General features: G+C 55.8%; 3 protein-coding genes across 3 annotated transcripts; 2 read left to right on the forward strand and 1 right to left on the reverse strand.

Moving 5' to 3' along the window:
* The first annotated feature begins 1,230 nt into the window (after positions 1-1,230).
* Positions 1,231-6,419, forward strand: BKA58DRAFT_217573 (Rho GAP domain-containing protein). Its single transcript, XM_046166181.1, has 2 exons — positions 1,231-5,389; positions 5,446-6,419. The coding sequence occupies exons 1-2, from the start codon at positions 1,549-1,551 to the stop codon at positions 6,252-6,254; spliced, it is 4,650 nt and encodes a 1,549-aa protein (XP_046023730.1). The 5' UTR covers positions 1,231-1,548; the 3' UTR covers positions 6,255-6,419.
* A 792-nt stretch (positions 6,420-7,211) lies between these two features.
* On the forward strand, positions 7,212-10,125 carry BKA58DRAFT_422663 (ino eighty subunit 1). Its single transcript, XM_046172833.1, has 3 exons — positions 7,212-7,956; positions 8,003-8,614; positions 8,676-10,125. The coding sequence occupies exons 1-3, from the start codon at positions 7,380-7,382 to the stop codon at positions 9,821-9,823; spliced, it is 2,337 nt and encodes a 778-aa protein (XP_046023731.1). The 5' UTR covers positions 7,212-7,379; the 3' UTR covers positions 9,824-10,125.
* Positions 10,126-10,133: 8 nt separating this feature from the next.
* On the reverse strand, positions 10,134-14,270 carry BKA58DRAFT_217591 (heme peroxidase). The gene is made up of 4 exons (XM_046166182.1): positions 13,634-14,270; positions 13,151-13,571; positions 11,634-13,099; positions 10,134-11,577 (listed from the first exon to the last, which is right to left on the reverse strand). Exons 1-4 carry the CDS (start codon positions 14,088-14,090, stop codon positions 10,574-10,576), a joined length of 3,348 nt encoding a protein of 1,115 aa, XP_046023732.1. The 5' UTR covers positions 14,091-14,270; the 3' UTR covers positions 10,134-10,573.
* Between the last annotated feature and the right edge of the window lie 986 nt (positions 14,271-15,256).

Below are 15,256 nucleotides of genomic sequence, written 5' to 3' on the forward strand. Positions count from 1 at the left end.
AGATCATAATACTTCGGTCTTGCCCCCCGGAGCTTTGATATGCGAGATATAATTAGACGTGAGAGAGGCTTGTAGCTTGACCCAACTCGCATGGAAACAACTGTTCCGAGTTATGCTTGCCATGTCTTTGGGGTAGCGTCTGCCTCAGGTTCACCCTGTATCTGTTGAGGCGATGCGTGCGGTCGAAGGATGTGGGTGCTGGACCATCAAGGAGGGCTGTTCATGCCGCATCTTTACTCGCCCGAGTGATGATGTCCGCTGCAATGTCGCACCTCATTTCCACGGCTCGCGGTGGGTACTAGCGCAGAAACAGAAAAACAAAAGACGTTTCTCGGCCTCAATCATCCAAATTACCCCTGACCGAGCATTGCAAAGAGGAATTATTAGTCTGGGCCTTGGGTTCGTCGCGCAGCCTAGGTGCAGCTCGTGATCATCATGTGGCGACGGTTAAGGTCTAGTCGTTGAGCTATCAGCGGCTCCCTGCAGTACACTTCGCTTGACGGCGGATGAGTTTCAGATGTAATCGCAGGTCGGTAGGAATCGTATGATTTTGATATGCGTTCCAAGCGGCATGTATCCGCCGTGAGAATACTCGAACATTCAGCCGCGGTGCGAAGCGGATGGATGGGGCACCCATGGTGATGGAGGGCATGCGGTAGTCGTCTTTGAGAGTTTGCGCCTTGGAGCTGATGCATCTACGAGTGACAAGTGATCGACGGGTCTAGCCTCGATTCGGCCTGGCAAATCCTTCGCGCTGCAGCGACCCAGCAGCCCTTCAACTCGAACGCCTCCGTGCGCAAGAGACAATAATTTATTACCACGACCGTCCAATCGACGGCCAGACGACTGGTGGAATTGCTCTCGAGTCTGCCATGAGTCGCAGATTATGGCGCCACCGAATCAATACACCCTCCAGACTCGCATGCCAAATCATCTAGGCTGCAGCCAATAGGTGGGCATTTCGCACCTTTTGGCTTGTCGGGCTGTTGTCAGCTTGCCTGCGGGCACCGGCGACAGCAGACCACGCGGACATCTCGTTTTGCACCAGACCGTCGGTGGATGGTGGCTCGTTGTTGACTACGGCTAGCAAGCCACAGGTGTGCGCCAATGAAAAAGCCAAAGTAGCTTTCAGGCGCCTACACGAGCAGGTAGTCGACTGGGATGCAGATGGATTTGGGCATATCTAAAACGTGAGGGGACGCAGCCATCAAGGCGTGCGGAGGCGATCATGGAGACGACGGCCTACAGGGCTCGCTTCTGCTGCAGGAACCAGGCTTGACTTTGGCCCGGCTCCTACAAGGGCGGTTATGGCGCCGAATGAGAACCCACCAGGCTACGAGCCCAAATCTCTTCTGTTCCGGCTGCTCCTTCTGACGGAGACTTGTCTCAAGCTGCGCGGGACGCCAGATGCTGACGAGACTGCTGAGCGTGGCAGCTTTGGATTCACCAGACACTCAGAGCGTCACCGAAACACTAATCCCCACTGGCCGTCTGCTATACCGTCGACCAGATATCCCGGTCGTCCGCTAGCCCGTTTGAGCCTTGAACATGGCGGCGACGAATACAGACATGCATATGCTTCAGGAAAGGACGGCGGCACATCACATCCCTCAGCACCAGCCGCCGTCGCCCTTGCACTCTCTGTCCTCGCCTTCGCTTGCGGACAGTATTCGCAGCCTTCGCGACGACTCGACGCGCTCCCACAACGTGCCGGCCACGGCGGACGAGCAACACCCGCACCGAGCACGTCGCAAACCCGTCCCAAGCCCGCTGTATTCGACTAGTAATAGCGGCCCCTCGTACCAGCAGCTGTGCTACCGCGACGCACCACGCCTGGACGAACCGCGCAGTCCGCGCGAGAAGCTTGACGCATTGCTTGCGGAGGAGCAACAGCATACCTCGCCCATTCGCCCAACCCAGCCAGCGCATCCGCCTACACCACCCACCGTCCCCACCCCGAACTTCACGCAGCCGTCGAGGCCGTCTGCGTATGCCAAACTCCGCCAGGTGTCGTCTCCCACGCTGTCTTCGGCTGGCATTTCCCCACCAGCCTCGCCCGTCACCATGCCTCCACCATCACGCCCGAACCGGCCAGACACGAGACCGACGGTGCCTGTCCGCAACCCCTCGATAGACTCCGCCGCGTCCTCGCTGTCTTCGACGGCCTCCCAGAACCGCCCGCCCGCCAGCCATGCGCCTCGGCCATCGCAGGACACGAGCACCGCCAACCCCCCAGACATGGCCAGTCTGATAGCCGCTGCAGGCTCACCGGAGGCGGCCATGCTGGTCTTGTGGAAGGAGAAGCAGAACACGTCCAGCCACAACGCGCAGCTCTGGCGGCTGGTTGAGAAGCAACGGTCCATGATCATCGGGCTCCAGAAAGATCTCGAGCGCGCATTGAAGGACAAGGACCGCTACCGCAGAAAGTTCAAGGAGTACGCTGAGCAGCTGCCACCCGGCCCCGGCTCACTACAAAAGTCCGACACTTTCGACTCGGTCGTGGAACGCGAGTCCAGTCAGTCGCCAGCCCTTAGTGAGCAACCTGGTGACGCCGCTCGGCCCAGCGACACCAAAGCCACCGAGCACAAGACATCGCCCTTGACGCAAGAGCACCCCGCACCGCAACTCATACCAGACTCACAGCTAGCAACGTCGCCGTCTCATTCCACGGCATCCAACATCTCGTCAGCCGTAAACTCACCTACGGACTACTCCGTGCAACCCCTTAGCCTTGGTAGCAGGGGCCTCGGCCTCGACACTACGATGCTGCAGCCCGGCGATGCTGCTCAACCCCCAGCGCAAGCCCCGAAGCCAGCCACCCCCCCTCAGAACACCTCAGACGTGACGCTCGTCCCGGGCAGCTCACAGCTCCAGCCTCCGCAGATATCGCTAATCCAGGCTACGCCTGTCGTCGGCGGCGATGGCTTTGAATCACCCCCAAGAAAGACTCCGCAGCCTCTGCGAAAGGCACCGCCAGCTCCACTTAACCTGTCGAAACCCACAACGACCAGTGCACATCTCCACCGGGCCGTGCATGGCGACGATGTCGACTCTGATTACGACGATATACTGGAGGTGGATGAGATACCTGTTGTGGAGCTGCGAGGAAGGAGAAAGACTCGAGAGGAAGATGACAGGGTCCGTGAGGCCATGTATTCGAAAGATGAGGAAGCTCGAAGCAAGTCGAAGAAGAAGAAAAGCGAAAGCAAGAGCAAACAAGCGACGCCTTCTGAAACACCAGCAGGCGATCAGCCTCAGGCGGTCCCCGTTCCCCTTTCGCCGCGTCAGTTCAATGCGCTGCAATCGGGCCTTCCACTCTCTCCCCGTCACCCGCCAGCCAACTCTCTGAATGCTCTTCTTAGTCCTGCAAACTCCGATAGTTCTATGATGGCTAACCGAAGCGTTGCATCCCCACTCATGAGCCCAGGTCTACCATCCAGCCCCCGACCCACGGACAGGCCACTCGGATCGCCGTTACCCAGGAATCCTAAGCAGTCAATCGCATCACCACCCATGTCGCCGACTGCCACGCACCAGTCGGCTGCTCGGGCAATGCAGCAACAAGTTCCATTCCCACCAAACACACCTCAGTCATATCAGTCACCCCCAGTCAACCAAAGTCAACAGCCTAACCAGCTACGCAAAGAGGCTTCGACGGGCCTTTTGACAGTTCCAGGTGCACAGCCCAGTCCAGAATCACCATCGAGTAGCCCTACTCTCAACGATGTTCCGGATGCAGAACACGTCTACCGCGGACTCGTGTCAGACCAGTACCCTGGACTCTTGCTGCCCCCCAATGCACTGCCCTCCATCCAAGTAAAAGTCTTCTCGTCTCGTCTTCGGCCATCACGTATGAGCATGTTAGCCCCCAAGCCACAGGAGGAGGACCCTGTCTTTATTCTTGCCGTCTACGCCCGCTCCGATAACAAACAGCTGTGGCGTGTAGAAAAGACCATTGCTACGCTGCCTTCTCTAGACTCTCAGCTGAGGTCTTTGTGTGATTTTCAGGGACGACTTCCAGACCGTGCTCTCTTTGGAGGACATGCGCCTGCCAAGATTGACGCTCGTCGGGTTGCCCTCAACCAATACTTCGATACTGTCCTGGAAACTCCCATGAACGAGAAGACGGCCTTAATTGTCTGTGAATACCTGTCTACTGATGTAATAGGCGCCCAGGCTGGCGATAGACTGGCCCCCGAGCCCACACCAGGTCCGATAGTGTCTGTTCAGAAAACGCAGCGCAAGGAAGGTTATCTTACCAAGCGTGGCAAGAACTTCGGAGGCTGGAAAGCGCGCTTCTTTGTTCTGGATGGCTCAGAGTTCAGATACTTTGAGGGCGAGGGTGGTGCGCACTTGGGAACGATCAAGCTGCAAAACGCACAGATTGGGAAGCAGTCACAACAGCAGTCAAACCAATCGCCACAACGACGGGACGATTCTGAAGATAACCAATATCGACACGCCTTCCTCATCTTGGAGCCAAAGCGAAAAGACTCGACGAGCTTAGTGCGCCATGTGCTGTGTGCAGAGAACGATGAAGAGCGAGATGCTTGGGTCGAGGCTCTTCTGCAACATGTCGATATACCAGACGAAACTTCGCCAGTCGAGATTCGCGTTCCCTCTGCTACGCGTCTTCAAAAGCAGCAGGCCAGCCAAGATTCGGCACGCTCTCAGCGGAGAGAAAGCCCTGACATGGGAGAGCAGGATCGCTTGCAAGGCCTCAGCTATGACGACACGGTGCAAGCGCAAGCTCCCGTCCGCGGACCCAATAATCACCGTGATATGATGGCAGAAAAGCCGTCACGAGGGTCGCCCAAGGATTCGTCCTTCCTTCAAGATAATTCAGGTCACTATCCTGCAATCTCTGGACCAAGCAACGGAACCCCCATCAAGGACTCTGAGAGCTGGGGCAGCAAACCAGCGACAGGACCTACGACTGTCAAAGACAAGAAACGTAGCATATTCGGCTTTAGAGGCCGTGGCGGTTCTTCTGATCTCGCACCAGTACAGGTCAGCACCCCGCTGCAGCCGGCTGTAGAACATCGCCTGCCTCCGGGCCGCAGTGTATTTGGTATTCCACTTATGGAAGCTGTGGAGTTCACGCAGCCTGACGGTGTCAATGTGGCGCTGCCAGCTGTCGTCTACAGGTGCTTGGAGTATCTGCGAGCAAAGAAGGCAATCAGCGAAGAGGGCATCTTCCGGCTCAGCGGGTCAAATATTGTTATCAAGGGCCTGCGCGATCGGTTCAACAACGAAGGTGACATCAGGCTGCTAGACGGGCAGTACTATGACGTTCACGCCGTCGCATCGCTTCTCAAGCTGTACCTGCGAGAACTGCCGGCCTCTGTCCTAACTCGGGAACTGCATCTTGACTTCCTCAAGGTTCTCGGTAAGTGGTCTATCCGGATGACGTTGATTAGTAGACCATAGGCTGACACATTCTAGATATGGACGAGCGTAGCAAGAAGATCCAGAGCTTCAACGTTCTGGTACACAAGCTACCTAGGCCTAACTTTGAGCTCTTGCGACACATGGCGTCTTTCCTGATTGAGATTGTCGACAATTCCGGGGTGAACAAGATGACGGTGAGGAATGTTGGCATCGTATTCGCTCCGACTCTGAACATTCCGGCCCCGTTGATATCCTTCTTCCTGACTGACTACACGGATATCTTCGGTACTGCTCTCGATGAAGCAAGCTCCCCAATCCACGAGATCCGGAACAACACTTCTCACCTGGGAGACGACGCGATTCGATCTCCTCGGAGGCAGATGTTCTCAGACCTCCCAACGCCTGCATACAACGAGACCACATTCCAGCAGCGTATGGATCGACCGCCTCAAGGCTATCAAGGGAATAGCGCTCCCAACTATCCGCCCCCACAGCCCCCGCAGCAGTATCAACAGCAACATCAGCAGCAGTACGGCCAACAGCAGCAAGGTCAATACAACAGCTATGATTCGGGATTCATTCCCATGCGACCCAGCTACGATGCGCCAGCTTACGATCAGCCATATCACTCTGGAGAGGGATACGGCAGCTTGAACGGTGCTGTTCAGTCTAGCGGAGCTCGCGAACAGCGGCAACGAAAACGAGAGAGCGGTATGCTTTTGATGAACATGGGCATGGGCGGCCAACGCAAGGGCTCGGGTGGATCCAACCCTCCACGCGGAGATGGACGAATGGATGGACGAATGTATTCACAAAGCACCAACAACCCTCTAATGGTACGAGAAGAGACGGCGTTCGAGTGAGCAAGCCTTGGCTCGATTCGCGACAACGACGACACATGACGATGTACCAAGAATTCTGTCTAATTTTTGATTCTTAATTCATGGCCACGGACTGGATCTTTGGTTACTTGGAAGCGCCGAAGATGGCTATCAACAGTTGGTAGTCCTCTACGGAGCCTCATTGCGGGATTTGGTTTTCCTTTTGCGTGTTGTACGGATATTCAGCGATACCAGGCGTTCGGTGAGATGGAGCAGGCGACTCGGTCGGAGTTGTGTATGCTTTTCGCGTTGCATACCCCCGCCCCTTGCTTGCAGCAGGCCATTTTCTTTATTTCGGCGACAGCTTGGCTTCAGCGGTAGCGTGGCGCATGTTCGAGCTTCTTTTTCTGCAACTTTTGCTGAGATATCCTGGTTACTTTGATATATCCTTGGTGGGCTTTTTGGGTAGGGTGGCTGTACGTGTGTTGTTGCACTGCATTTGCGCAATTGATTAGGAAATGAATTGAAATTTGCATATCTACTCAAGGCATCCTCTCCTCCTGCTAGTAGGGAGGGTGATGTGTGGTAACTATTGTGATGGGATTGGGTGTCGTGTGTGATACGAAGAAGGCCGTATTTCTGGAACGGATTCAACACACCAACCACTCTCGATGGCGTCCGCTATATTCCATGGACGTGTACGAACGAAGGGTAAAGCGGCTGGTCTCGATGATGTAGTCAAGACGCGAGACAGATGAGTAAGAGCGAGCTTCCTATACACGTATCGCCGTGGTTGTGTAGAACCTCAGCAGCGCAATGGTTGACCATGTTCGTGATGGGATCGCGTTGAATGGCATGTGTTCGCGCCGGTCCTAGCGTCTGAGCTTGGGCTTGGATGCGCTTTCCGAGCTGAGACGCATCTTCCTTCTCCGCGATTGACGACTGCGACCCGCCTTCTTGCTTGTCCGAGACGCGCAAAGCCCGAGACAGCGCATTGCCGTCGCAAGTCGCAAGTCGCAAGTCGCAAGTCGCGCGCCACGGCCATCTCCAGTCAGGTCGCGCGCTCAGACGACAGAGGGCCAATCCCATCCCCCAGCGCAACCAGCACAGGACTAGTGGAACCAGACACAGAGCACCCAGAGCTAATCCCCGAACCGCATCTTCGCTATGGACGACGGAGCTGCTGCTACGGCGCCTCTGCCTGCGCGCCCCGACGAGCCCGACACGAGAAACAGCCTGCGACACATTCTGGCCGCCGACCCTCCGATGGACGACTCCAAGCCCTCGCCCTCGCAAGCCAACACGCCTGTCCCCGATGGGAGCGAAGCTGGCGGCGATGCGCCCGACGCTGCCCGCCCAGTCAACGACACAGACCCGGCGAGGCCGTACTACACGGCGACGACGACGACGACGCGCCGCAATGCCAACGGGAGCGTGTCGTCCGTCTACAGCGGCAACAAGATCAAGCATCTGAAGAAGGACGACGGCATCCCGCTGTGGCGCAAGGACATCCAGTTTGACTTCCTCAAGCTCGTCTTCGAGGACGACAAGCCCGTCTTCACCAAGCAGTCGGACAGTACCAGCGGCCACACCTTCGCCGACATCTACCTCGATGCCATGGCCAAGAGCAGCAAGTGCAGCAAGATCCTCAAGGACAAGCTGCTGACGGAGCGCCCGGCTGCCATCAACATGGCCATGGTGTGTCTGCTCGTCAACGTCGGCCGCATGAACACGACGCTCAACTGTAGGCCACCTGCTGTCATTTATCGAGCCCTTCTAACATGCGGCAGTCTTCCCTGAGATGCGCGCCCAGCTGCGGACCTACCACTCCATCCCCTCCCTCCAGGCCCACCAAGACCCGAATGCCTACAAGCAGCTGCAGGACGCGCCCCGCTTGAAGTCCATCCTCAAGGGTGCCACCGAGGACCAGGAGCAGCCCAGCACCATCGAGGAGATCATGGCAGCTTCCGTCCCGCGTACCAACCCCGTCAATCTTATCTTCGTCCTGTCACAATACGCGCCCAAGATCTCAGAGCTGCACTTCTTCCCGCCGCGTGACTTCTTCGACCTCGTCATGCGCTCCAACTTGAGCAGCAAGAGCAGGGCCACGGCCTTCCTCTGGCTCATGTGGTGGTATCTCGAGAGCGACTTCACCAAGGAGGCTGCAGAGAGCAATCCTTTTGGTCCCGGCCAGATGGGACCGGCCGATGATCCGACTACGGCAGAGTTCCCTATTAAGTGCCCGCCTTTTGAGATACTCTCGCCAGAGCAGGAGGCGCTGGAGAACGTCGACTCCATCGAAGAGAAGACATTCGGTGAGATTAAGCGCAAGGAGAGGACAGCTATATTGGCAAGCGACATGGCGCCGGTCGTGACAGGCCCTAAGCGTACGAACAAGAAGGGTGAGTGCTGTTGTTCACCTGTGACTCCGCTCACGTCCGACTGTAGCTGACCCATCTCTAGGCTTCAACCAGAACCCAGTCTTCTCAATCGCCGCCGATGATGGTGCGTCGACACCTGGACGCGACAGGCAATCGCCTTCCCATGGTATGCTGCTGTCTAGCCTTTGCGACGGCACCGATTTAACAATACCAGGCTCCGCACGAGGACGAGGCAAGCTTGCAAAATCTATCATCGAACGAGACTACCCCTCAGACACCGACCGGACCCGGTCTGCGTCTCCTCCGAACAGCGTCTACAACACAGCCAAGAAGGTGGCTACACCCAACATGCGCATCAATACCCTCCTCAACGAAGATGGACCGGCTTCGTCTCCTGCGCCCAAGGGCCCCGGCCGCGGGAACTGGTCGCGCAATCGCGCATCAGGCATAGGCGCCGGAGGAACACCAGCCGCACGCTCTTTCAAGACAAAACTCGACGCTCCACACTCGCAAGATGGCCAGTCCCCCTCTACATCCGCACCCACCTTCAACGGACCACACGGCTTCTACCTCCCGCTCAACGGTTCCGACCCCTCGCATAAACGAACAAGACCCCTTACACAACACCAACTAGCTGTCGAGCAATACAGGAGGCGACGCGTCGACGTCATCCTTGACCGAGGTATCCGCATCGAGTACGCCGCCGCAGCCAAGCGCCGCCGCAAAGCCAACCCCTTTATGCGCAGCTGGATCCGCTGCAAAGGCATGGCCGACGGCTACGACACAGACGAAGAATCGCACGCGCAATTTGCCCAACTTCCCGAATACGAACTCGGCACCAAAACACCCCCGCCCATGCCCTCTGGCCTCGTACCTCTCGACTTTGGCGGCGAAGTCAACGACCATGGCGAGGAGTCTTACTACCGCGCTAAGATGCTAAGTAGAGCCCTGCGTCGCTTGGATCGCTGGGAGGGCGGCAGAAGTGCGCTTAGAGCCCGACCCAAGGGTGAGAGGAGTAGCGGATTGCCAGACGTCCATGACAGACCTGTTTTGGGTAGTGAAGATGAAGATGACGAGGATGATGGCGATGACATGATGGATGTGGATGAGATGGAGAGGAGGGAGGCGTTGGAGGATGCTAGTGAGGAAGACAGCGATGATGATGTTGACATGGAGGGCGAGAGGAGATGGGATCCTACTTCACTTCCGCCATTGCCCAGGATGGCTTGACGCGGCGTTCGGCTGAGTTGAGTAGCTGCGGAGTTGTGACTTGGGCATTCTGTCTTGTTTATTGTAAGGGTCGGGCTTCTTGTGTTTTGATAGGCTGGGTAGCATGGCGTTCATTGCGTGAGACGTGTAGTCGTCTTTATATGGAAATCGGAAAGATACATTTGCCAGATTTTTCGTTGAAATCGTCATCATAAAAGACTGGGTGGATAATAGTATCTTATTATATGGGTGCGGCCTTGTGTTAGTCGGTGTAGGCTGATGACGAGACCACCGTGTTGGTACAATCAATGCTAATTAATGACTACTAAAGACATGAAGCCTAGTGGAGACCTTGGACTATTGCAACCGTATATTATCGTGCAAGGCTGGGCTAAGGTTCGGCTAGTTGTCGACGCCAAGTATATGAACTTCTTGACTCGCATTCCCATATTCTACATCACAACACTACTGACATTAACTTGAAGCTTGAATTCGACAAGAACATGCAGCAAACTGACTTCATAACACCACAACTAAGCTAACAGAAAGTTCAATGGTATCATCACGAACAATAACACCCTAACGAAGTCATGCCCCACTCTCAACTACCACCGGACGTCTCCTAGCAAATTATTCACGCGCACTCATGCAACAGAAAATCCCTGGCTGCCGCCTCAGATCAGAGCTTTCGCTCGACGACGACAAAGATGCTGACCAAGAAGATACCGACGGGCGACCTGGTGCTAAATTGTGCTCTGCTCCCACACCTGCCTACGGCGCAATCGTATAGGCATTCCCATGTTCGTTGTCTCCACCTGCATTGGCATGGCCATTAGAAGCGAAGTTCGTATGCCCGTTCGCAAGCCCATTCGTGTGTCCGTTCGTCAGCCCCCCATTCGCATGGCCATTGAGTCCCGTCGCAACAACATCCTCGCTATCGTAGTGCAGCCGTAGACTCGTGGGGATGGGACTTTCCTTCGAGCTCGAATCAAGATAATGTCGCATCGTTATGCCGGCGAGTTTGTGCTCCGTGACGGTAAAACGACCCTGTTTGCCCGGTGCGCGCCGCACGTTTGGTAGTTTGAAGACTTCACGCAGCGTCGCGGCGAGAGAGGGGCCTACGAGGCGGGCGCCGAAGCAGAAGTGCAGGCCATGGCCGAGCAGTGTGTATTCCTTGAATGGGCGATGCGGGTCTAGGATCTCGGGGTTGGGAAACGCAACGGGGTCCATGGCGGCTTTGGAAGTTGCGATGAGAATCGTGTGGCCCTTTTTGACGGAAACAGGGCCGCGGACGCCGTCGTTGACGGTAATGTCGCGCGTTGCAACGCGAGGTAGGCCGGGAACAACACCAACGTGGCGCATGCCTTCGTAAACGAAGCCTTGGAGTTCGCGGTCCGAGGTCGTAGGGTCCATGTGCGATAGCTCGACGATTCTTGCCTTGTACTTTTCGTACCCGGGAGATAGGAATAAGTCGATCAGCAGACTGGCTTGCTGTGTCAGGTTTCCGGCGACGGGCGCTCCCATACCGATGCAGTCGCCGACCATGTCTCCGATGGGCAGCTTGGTGTCTGCTAATGCATGGTAGATGCGGTCGGCGTGTGGGCCTACCTCGAAGGCGGAGCCCTTGGCCATCCAGTCGACGAAGCCTTCTAGACGACCAGTTTGCGTCTTGAGATGGGTTTCGAAGATGGAGCGGAGGGGGGCTGCGGCTTCCATAGCGCCTGCACGCAGCTTCCATTCGTTGTGCGGCATTATGTTGAAGGACTGGTACATGACTGGGAGTAGGTTAGCACGCTATCGCAGGTTCAAGAGCGCTGGACTGGTTACTTACACAGTACGAGATACGCTAGGAAAGCTTCGTGGACGGAGAGCAAGCCTCTAGGTTGCTCTTGTGTCTTCAGCGGGAGTGCGAAACGCTCAGCGAGCCAAAGGATTGGCGTGATGTTGGTAACATCACGGACAATGTCGATGCTCATCCTGCCCTTGGCACCTTTGAGCGAGTTCTTCTTGATGAGATTCCGTACATTGGTTGTGAAGAACTCGTTAATGTTCTTCTCGAAGCCCTCCTCAAAGAAGACCTTGTGCAGAATCTTGGAGCGCTCATCATGCTTCTTCTGCTCATCCCAGCCGATCATGAAGTCATGTCCAGCAGTACAATTGCGAATAGCTGCCTGATACATGACAACGAAACTCTCACGGTCTTCGAAGATTTTCTTGCAACCCTCCTGGGTTTGGACGCTGATGATGTCGTAATCGCTGGGAGGGCGTCTGAGGTCGTACTTTTCAAGCACGCCATTGCCTTGAAGAATCTCCTTCGCTGCTTTGGGAGTGTAGAAGGGCAGCAGCGCGTAACTGGAAGTTCCCTTGAATCCACCTGGAAGACCCTGGAAGAGCAGCTTAGGAAACACACCACCGTATGCACCGGGTGTTGTCTCCGCCAGCAAAGCCGCTCCCCACTGCGTAAGAGTGTTACTGTTGAAGTCGTAGCTCAGGAAACGATCACCGCGCACTAACGCGACGGCGTCGTCCAAGATACCTCGACCAGTCGTTTGACCAGGGCAGACACCGCTTCCCGGCATGGCAGGCTTCGTGCACTCGGCCATCAATCCGGGGTAGAGTTCCATGTTCTCCATATGGCCGTACAAGAGCTCGGCTGCTCGTGCCGTCTCTTTATCCGAGCACCAATCTTCAAACGTATCGTACGGCTTCAGATTAAGATACCGGCGGAATTCGTTGAGCGTGCAGACATTGAACATCTCACGTGCCTGCAATTGGCCCATGAGATCAACGACCTTCAGACTGGCTGGGGTACCGTGGGCACCAAACGCATGAGCAGGCTCCTCGATGCAGTTCTTGATCAGCTCAGAAAGCTGGACATCGTTGAACCTGCCGTCAGCGCCTCGCTCGAGGCCTCCAAAAGTCCACTCCCAGGGCTTTTTGCTCATCAAGTCATGACCGTATACCTTCATGACTTGGTGAAACATCTCGATCGTCACATCGTCGATGTGGCGGATGTCAGGGAAGACGGAACGGATGATATCTTCCATCCATGTCTCATCCGCAGCACTGAGAGCAGCGTGCCAGTGGTAAAGGACAGCAAACTCCACGGATACATGGCTGCCGGTTCCGCGCTCGACACGTGTGCCGCCTTGCTTGATCTCTTTACCAAGATCAAGTGACCACTCCGAGTTGGCTCGTGGTGTGTTCAGGATGGCGGCGACATAGTCTTTCAGTACGACTGAAGCAAAGAAGCCGACGTTAATGTTGCGCGTGATCTGGAAGATGTCCTCGTCTTGCCTGAAATCGAGTTAGCCTCATGTCGCGATACAAGGATTGCAGCAAACTTACCATTTCCTGCCTGCCTCGTCCAGAGTATCCCAGGGCTTGTATTTGCCGTCTTCGTTCACTGACAGCAGCGACTCGGCGACGTGGTTGTGGTTTCTCGAGAACATCAACAGTACTGCGACTACACCCGGGGGCATCATCATGATGCGCTCCGAGGCGATTGAGTCTGGGTAGATCAGGCCATCCTTGTAAGTTCGCACGCGATGCTGCTCCTTCTCTGTATTGCCATACAGGGTGCTTAGGTCAACATAGCTCGAAGTCTCATTAATCCAAGGATCTGTCCTAGAGGTTTGGAAGCATTCGTGTATGACTATGGTTGCGAAGGAGAAGAAGAGCCGATTCAGACCAGAGGGGTGCTCGCGGAAAGGACCACTGCGCTTGAGAAGCGCCTCGTATACGTCTTCAACGTCAGGTAAATTTGGCCCTTAAGAAGTTGTCAGTCCTGATTTGCATGGGATGTTAGGATGATAGCAAGAGGGTACTTACCTTTCGGCTTGGTGGGCGGTACATTTCGCGCATATGGCGATCCTGCCTTGCCCATTTCAGGGTTGTGGGGATTGTTTCCTGAGCCGTCGTGCTTCCTGTATCTTGCCGAAGGGCCGGCGTGCGTAGGTGTTGGGTGTGGTAAGTCATTCCAGAGCATGCTGATGAAACCATCCGACACCTTTGCACTGAGACCGCTGTTCAAAGGAAGGCCCTGTAGCATCTGAACTCCCTTCTCGAGGAGAAGTTCTTTGTCGTCCAGAGGCTCACCGGACGCGAGTGTCGTAATGGCATCGAGGGCAAACTTGGCATCCTTAACACCGAGACCTCTAATGTCGCTAACGATGCCAGTCTTCTGGTGATTCTTCATGCCACTCGATGCTTCCGCTGTTCGGCCATCGCTGGCTTGCGTAGGCTTCCTCCTGATCTTTCCGATCAATGCTTGTATTTGGCTAGGCATGATGAATAACTGTGTGTATGACCATGTGGAAAAGATGGGAATGGGGAGAATATGAATCCCAGGGCCGGACGGAGTCCACAAAGTAAGTTCAGCGTAGCATGCTGTTGATCTGGGAGGCGCAATGCTCCCCACGCAGGAGCTTGGCCATGGCAAGCAGCGGCGAGCCAGTTGCGTGGCGACGATCGCTAGCAGCTACGGTGTGTTGATCAGCATATGCACTCGGCGAACAATGTCCTGCGGCTTCCTCAAGGGCGGACGAACCCATGCCTGCATCGGGACGATGTGAGTAGCGTCCGGATCTTGATATCGTCAGAGCTCTGATGGCTACAAATGTCCGACTGCTCATTGGTCGTGACTTCCTTTATGGAGGGTAGCGCCAGACGGATTCTGCGCTACCTTCGCTAAGAACTGACAGAGGGACATCGAGCACGGCATGACAAGTCCAAGGAATGATCAGTGAGCGGTCCTCAAGACCCACAGCGTAGTAGCACCATTGGCTCCATGAGGAAGCGACTAACAAGACCCACTCGCGACGATCCATGGATGGCCTTTGTGACATTGCGAAGTAAGTACAAAAGCAATGTGTAGCCAGGAGGGGGGTATGCATGCCACGTTTCAGGCTTCAGCACTTTTGGTTGCCTGGGGAGCCGTTGTGGTATCACTTCGGCTGTCTCCCGATGGGAGCCTGCAGAAGATGTCGCAACCATGGTGGTTGATACCATGATAGACAGGAACGGCGACCTGAACTCGCGACCTTTCCGAATAGAGACGTGGACAGAAGCCATGGACGAACTACCAAGCGATCGGCATCCCGATTCAGCTTTTTTCGGCTGAGTAGTAGAAGAAGACTCTAGCGCTTGCGGCACCATAATTGACCGACCTTACTTCCCGACGAATGGTCGCGCAGTCATGTGCTAGCAGGTGGACAGACAAGAGTGAGTTTCAGCTGATGTGGTGGCGGTCAACAACAGAAGTGCGAGCTTGCAAATCTCCGAGTAGGGTGCGGTATCAGGCAGGCACTAGCGACGGCGGTCAGTGGTCTACGGCCTGTCCCGAAGCCGTAAGGTTTACTGTCCGGTTCATCCAAGACGCCGGCGGTGGTTGTGGTGACTGGGAGGTGCGATCGATAGTCGAGACGACGGCAATCGAGAGGGCGGGTGCACGGG

This window comes from Alternaria rosae (assembly GCF_020736505.1).
Source record: "Alternaria rosae strain MPI-PUGE-AT-0040 chromosome Unknown BKA58scaffold_7, whole genome shotgun sequence".
NCBI lineage: Eukaryota > Fungi > Ascomycota > Dothideomycetes > Pleosporales > Pleosporaceae > Alternaria > Alternaria rosae.

What these genes read in the sequence shown, in the direction of transcription:
- BKA58DRAFT_217573 (XM_046166181.1), top strand. Translation starts at nt 1,549, where the DNA reads ATGGCGGCGACGAATACAGACATGCATATGCTTCAGGAAAGGACGGCG. An exon ending in TGACTTCCTCAAGGTTCTCG is followed by an intron (nt 5,390 to 5,445) that starts GTAAGTGGTCTA and finishes GACACATTCTAG; the next exon opens with ATATGGACGAGCGTAGCAAG.
- BKA58DRAFT_217591 (XM_046166182.1), bottom strand. Translation starts at nt 14,090, where the DNA reads ATGCCTAGCCAAATACAAGCATTGATCGGAAAGATCAGGAGGAAGCCT. An exon ending in GACGAGGCAGGCAGGAAATG is followed by an intron (nt 13,100 to 13,150) that starts GTAAGTTTGCTG and finishes ACTCGATTTCAG; the next exon opens with GCAAGACGAGGACATCTTCC. An exon ending in CCTAGCGTATCTCGTACTGT is followed by an intron (nt 11,578 to 11,633) that starts GTAAGTAACCAG and finishes ACCTACTCCCAG; the next exon opens with TCATGTACCAGTCCTTCAAC.
- BKA58DRAFT_422663 (XM_046172833.1), top strand. Translation starts at nt 7,380, where the DNA reads ATGGACGACGGAGCTGCTGCTACGGCGCCTCTGCCTGCGCGCCCCGAC. An exon ending in CATGAACACGACGCTCAACT is followed by an intron (nt 7,957 to 8,002) that starts GTAGGCCACCTG and finishes AACATGCGGCAG; the next exon opens with TCTTCCCTGAGATGCGCGCC. An exon ending in TAAGCGTACGAACAAGAAGG is followed by an intron (nt 8,615 to 8,675) that starts GTGAGTGCTGTT and finishes ACCCATCTCTAG; the next exon opens with GCTTCAACCAGAACCCAGTC.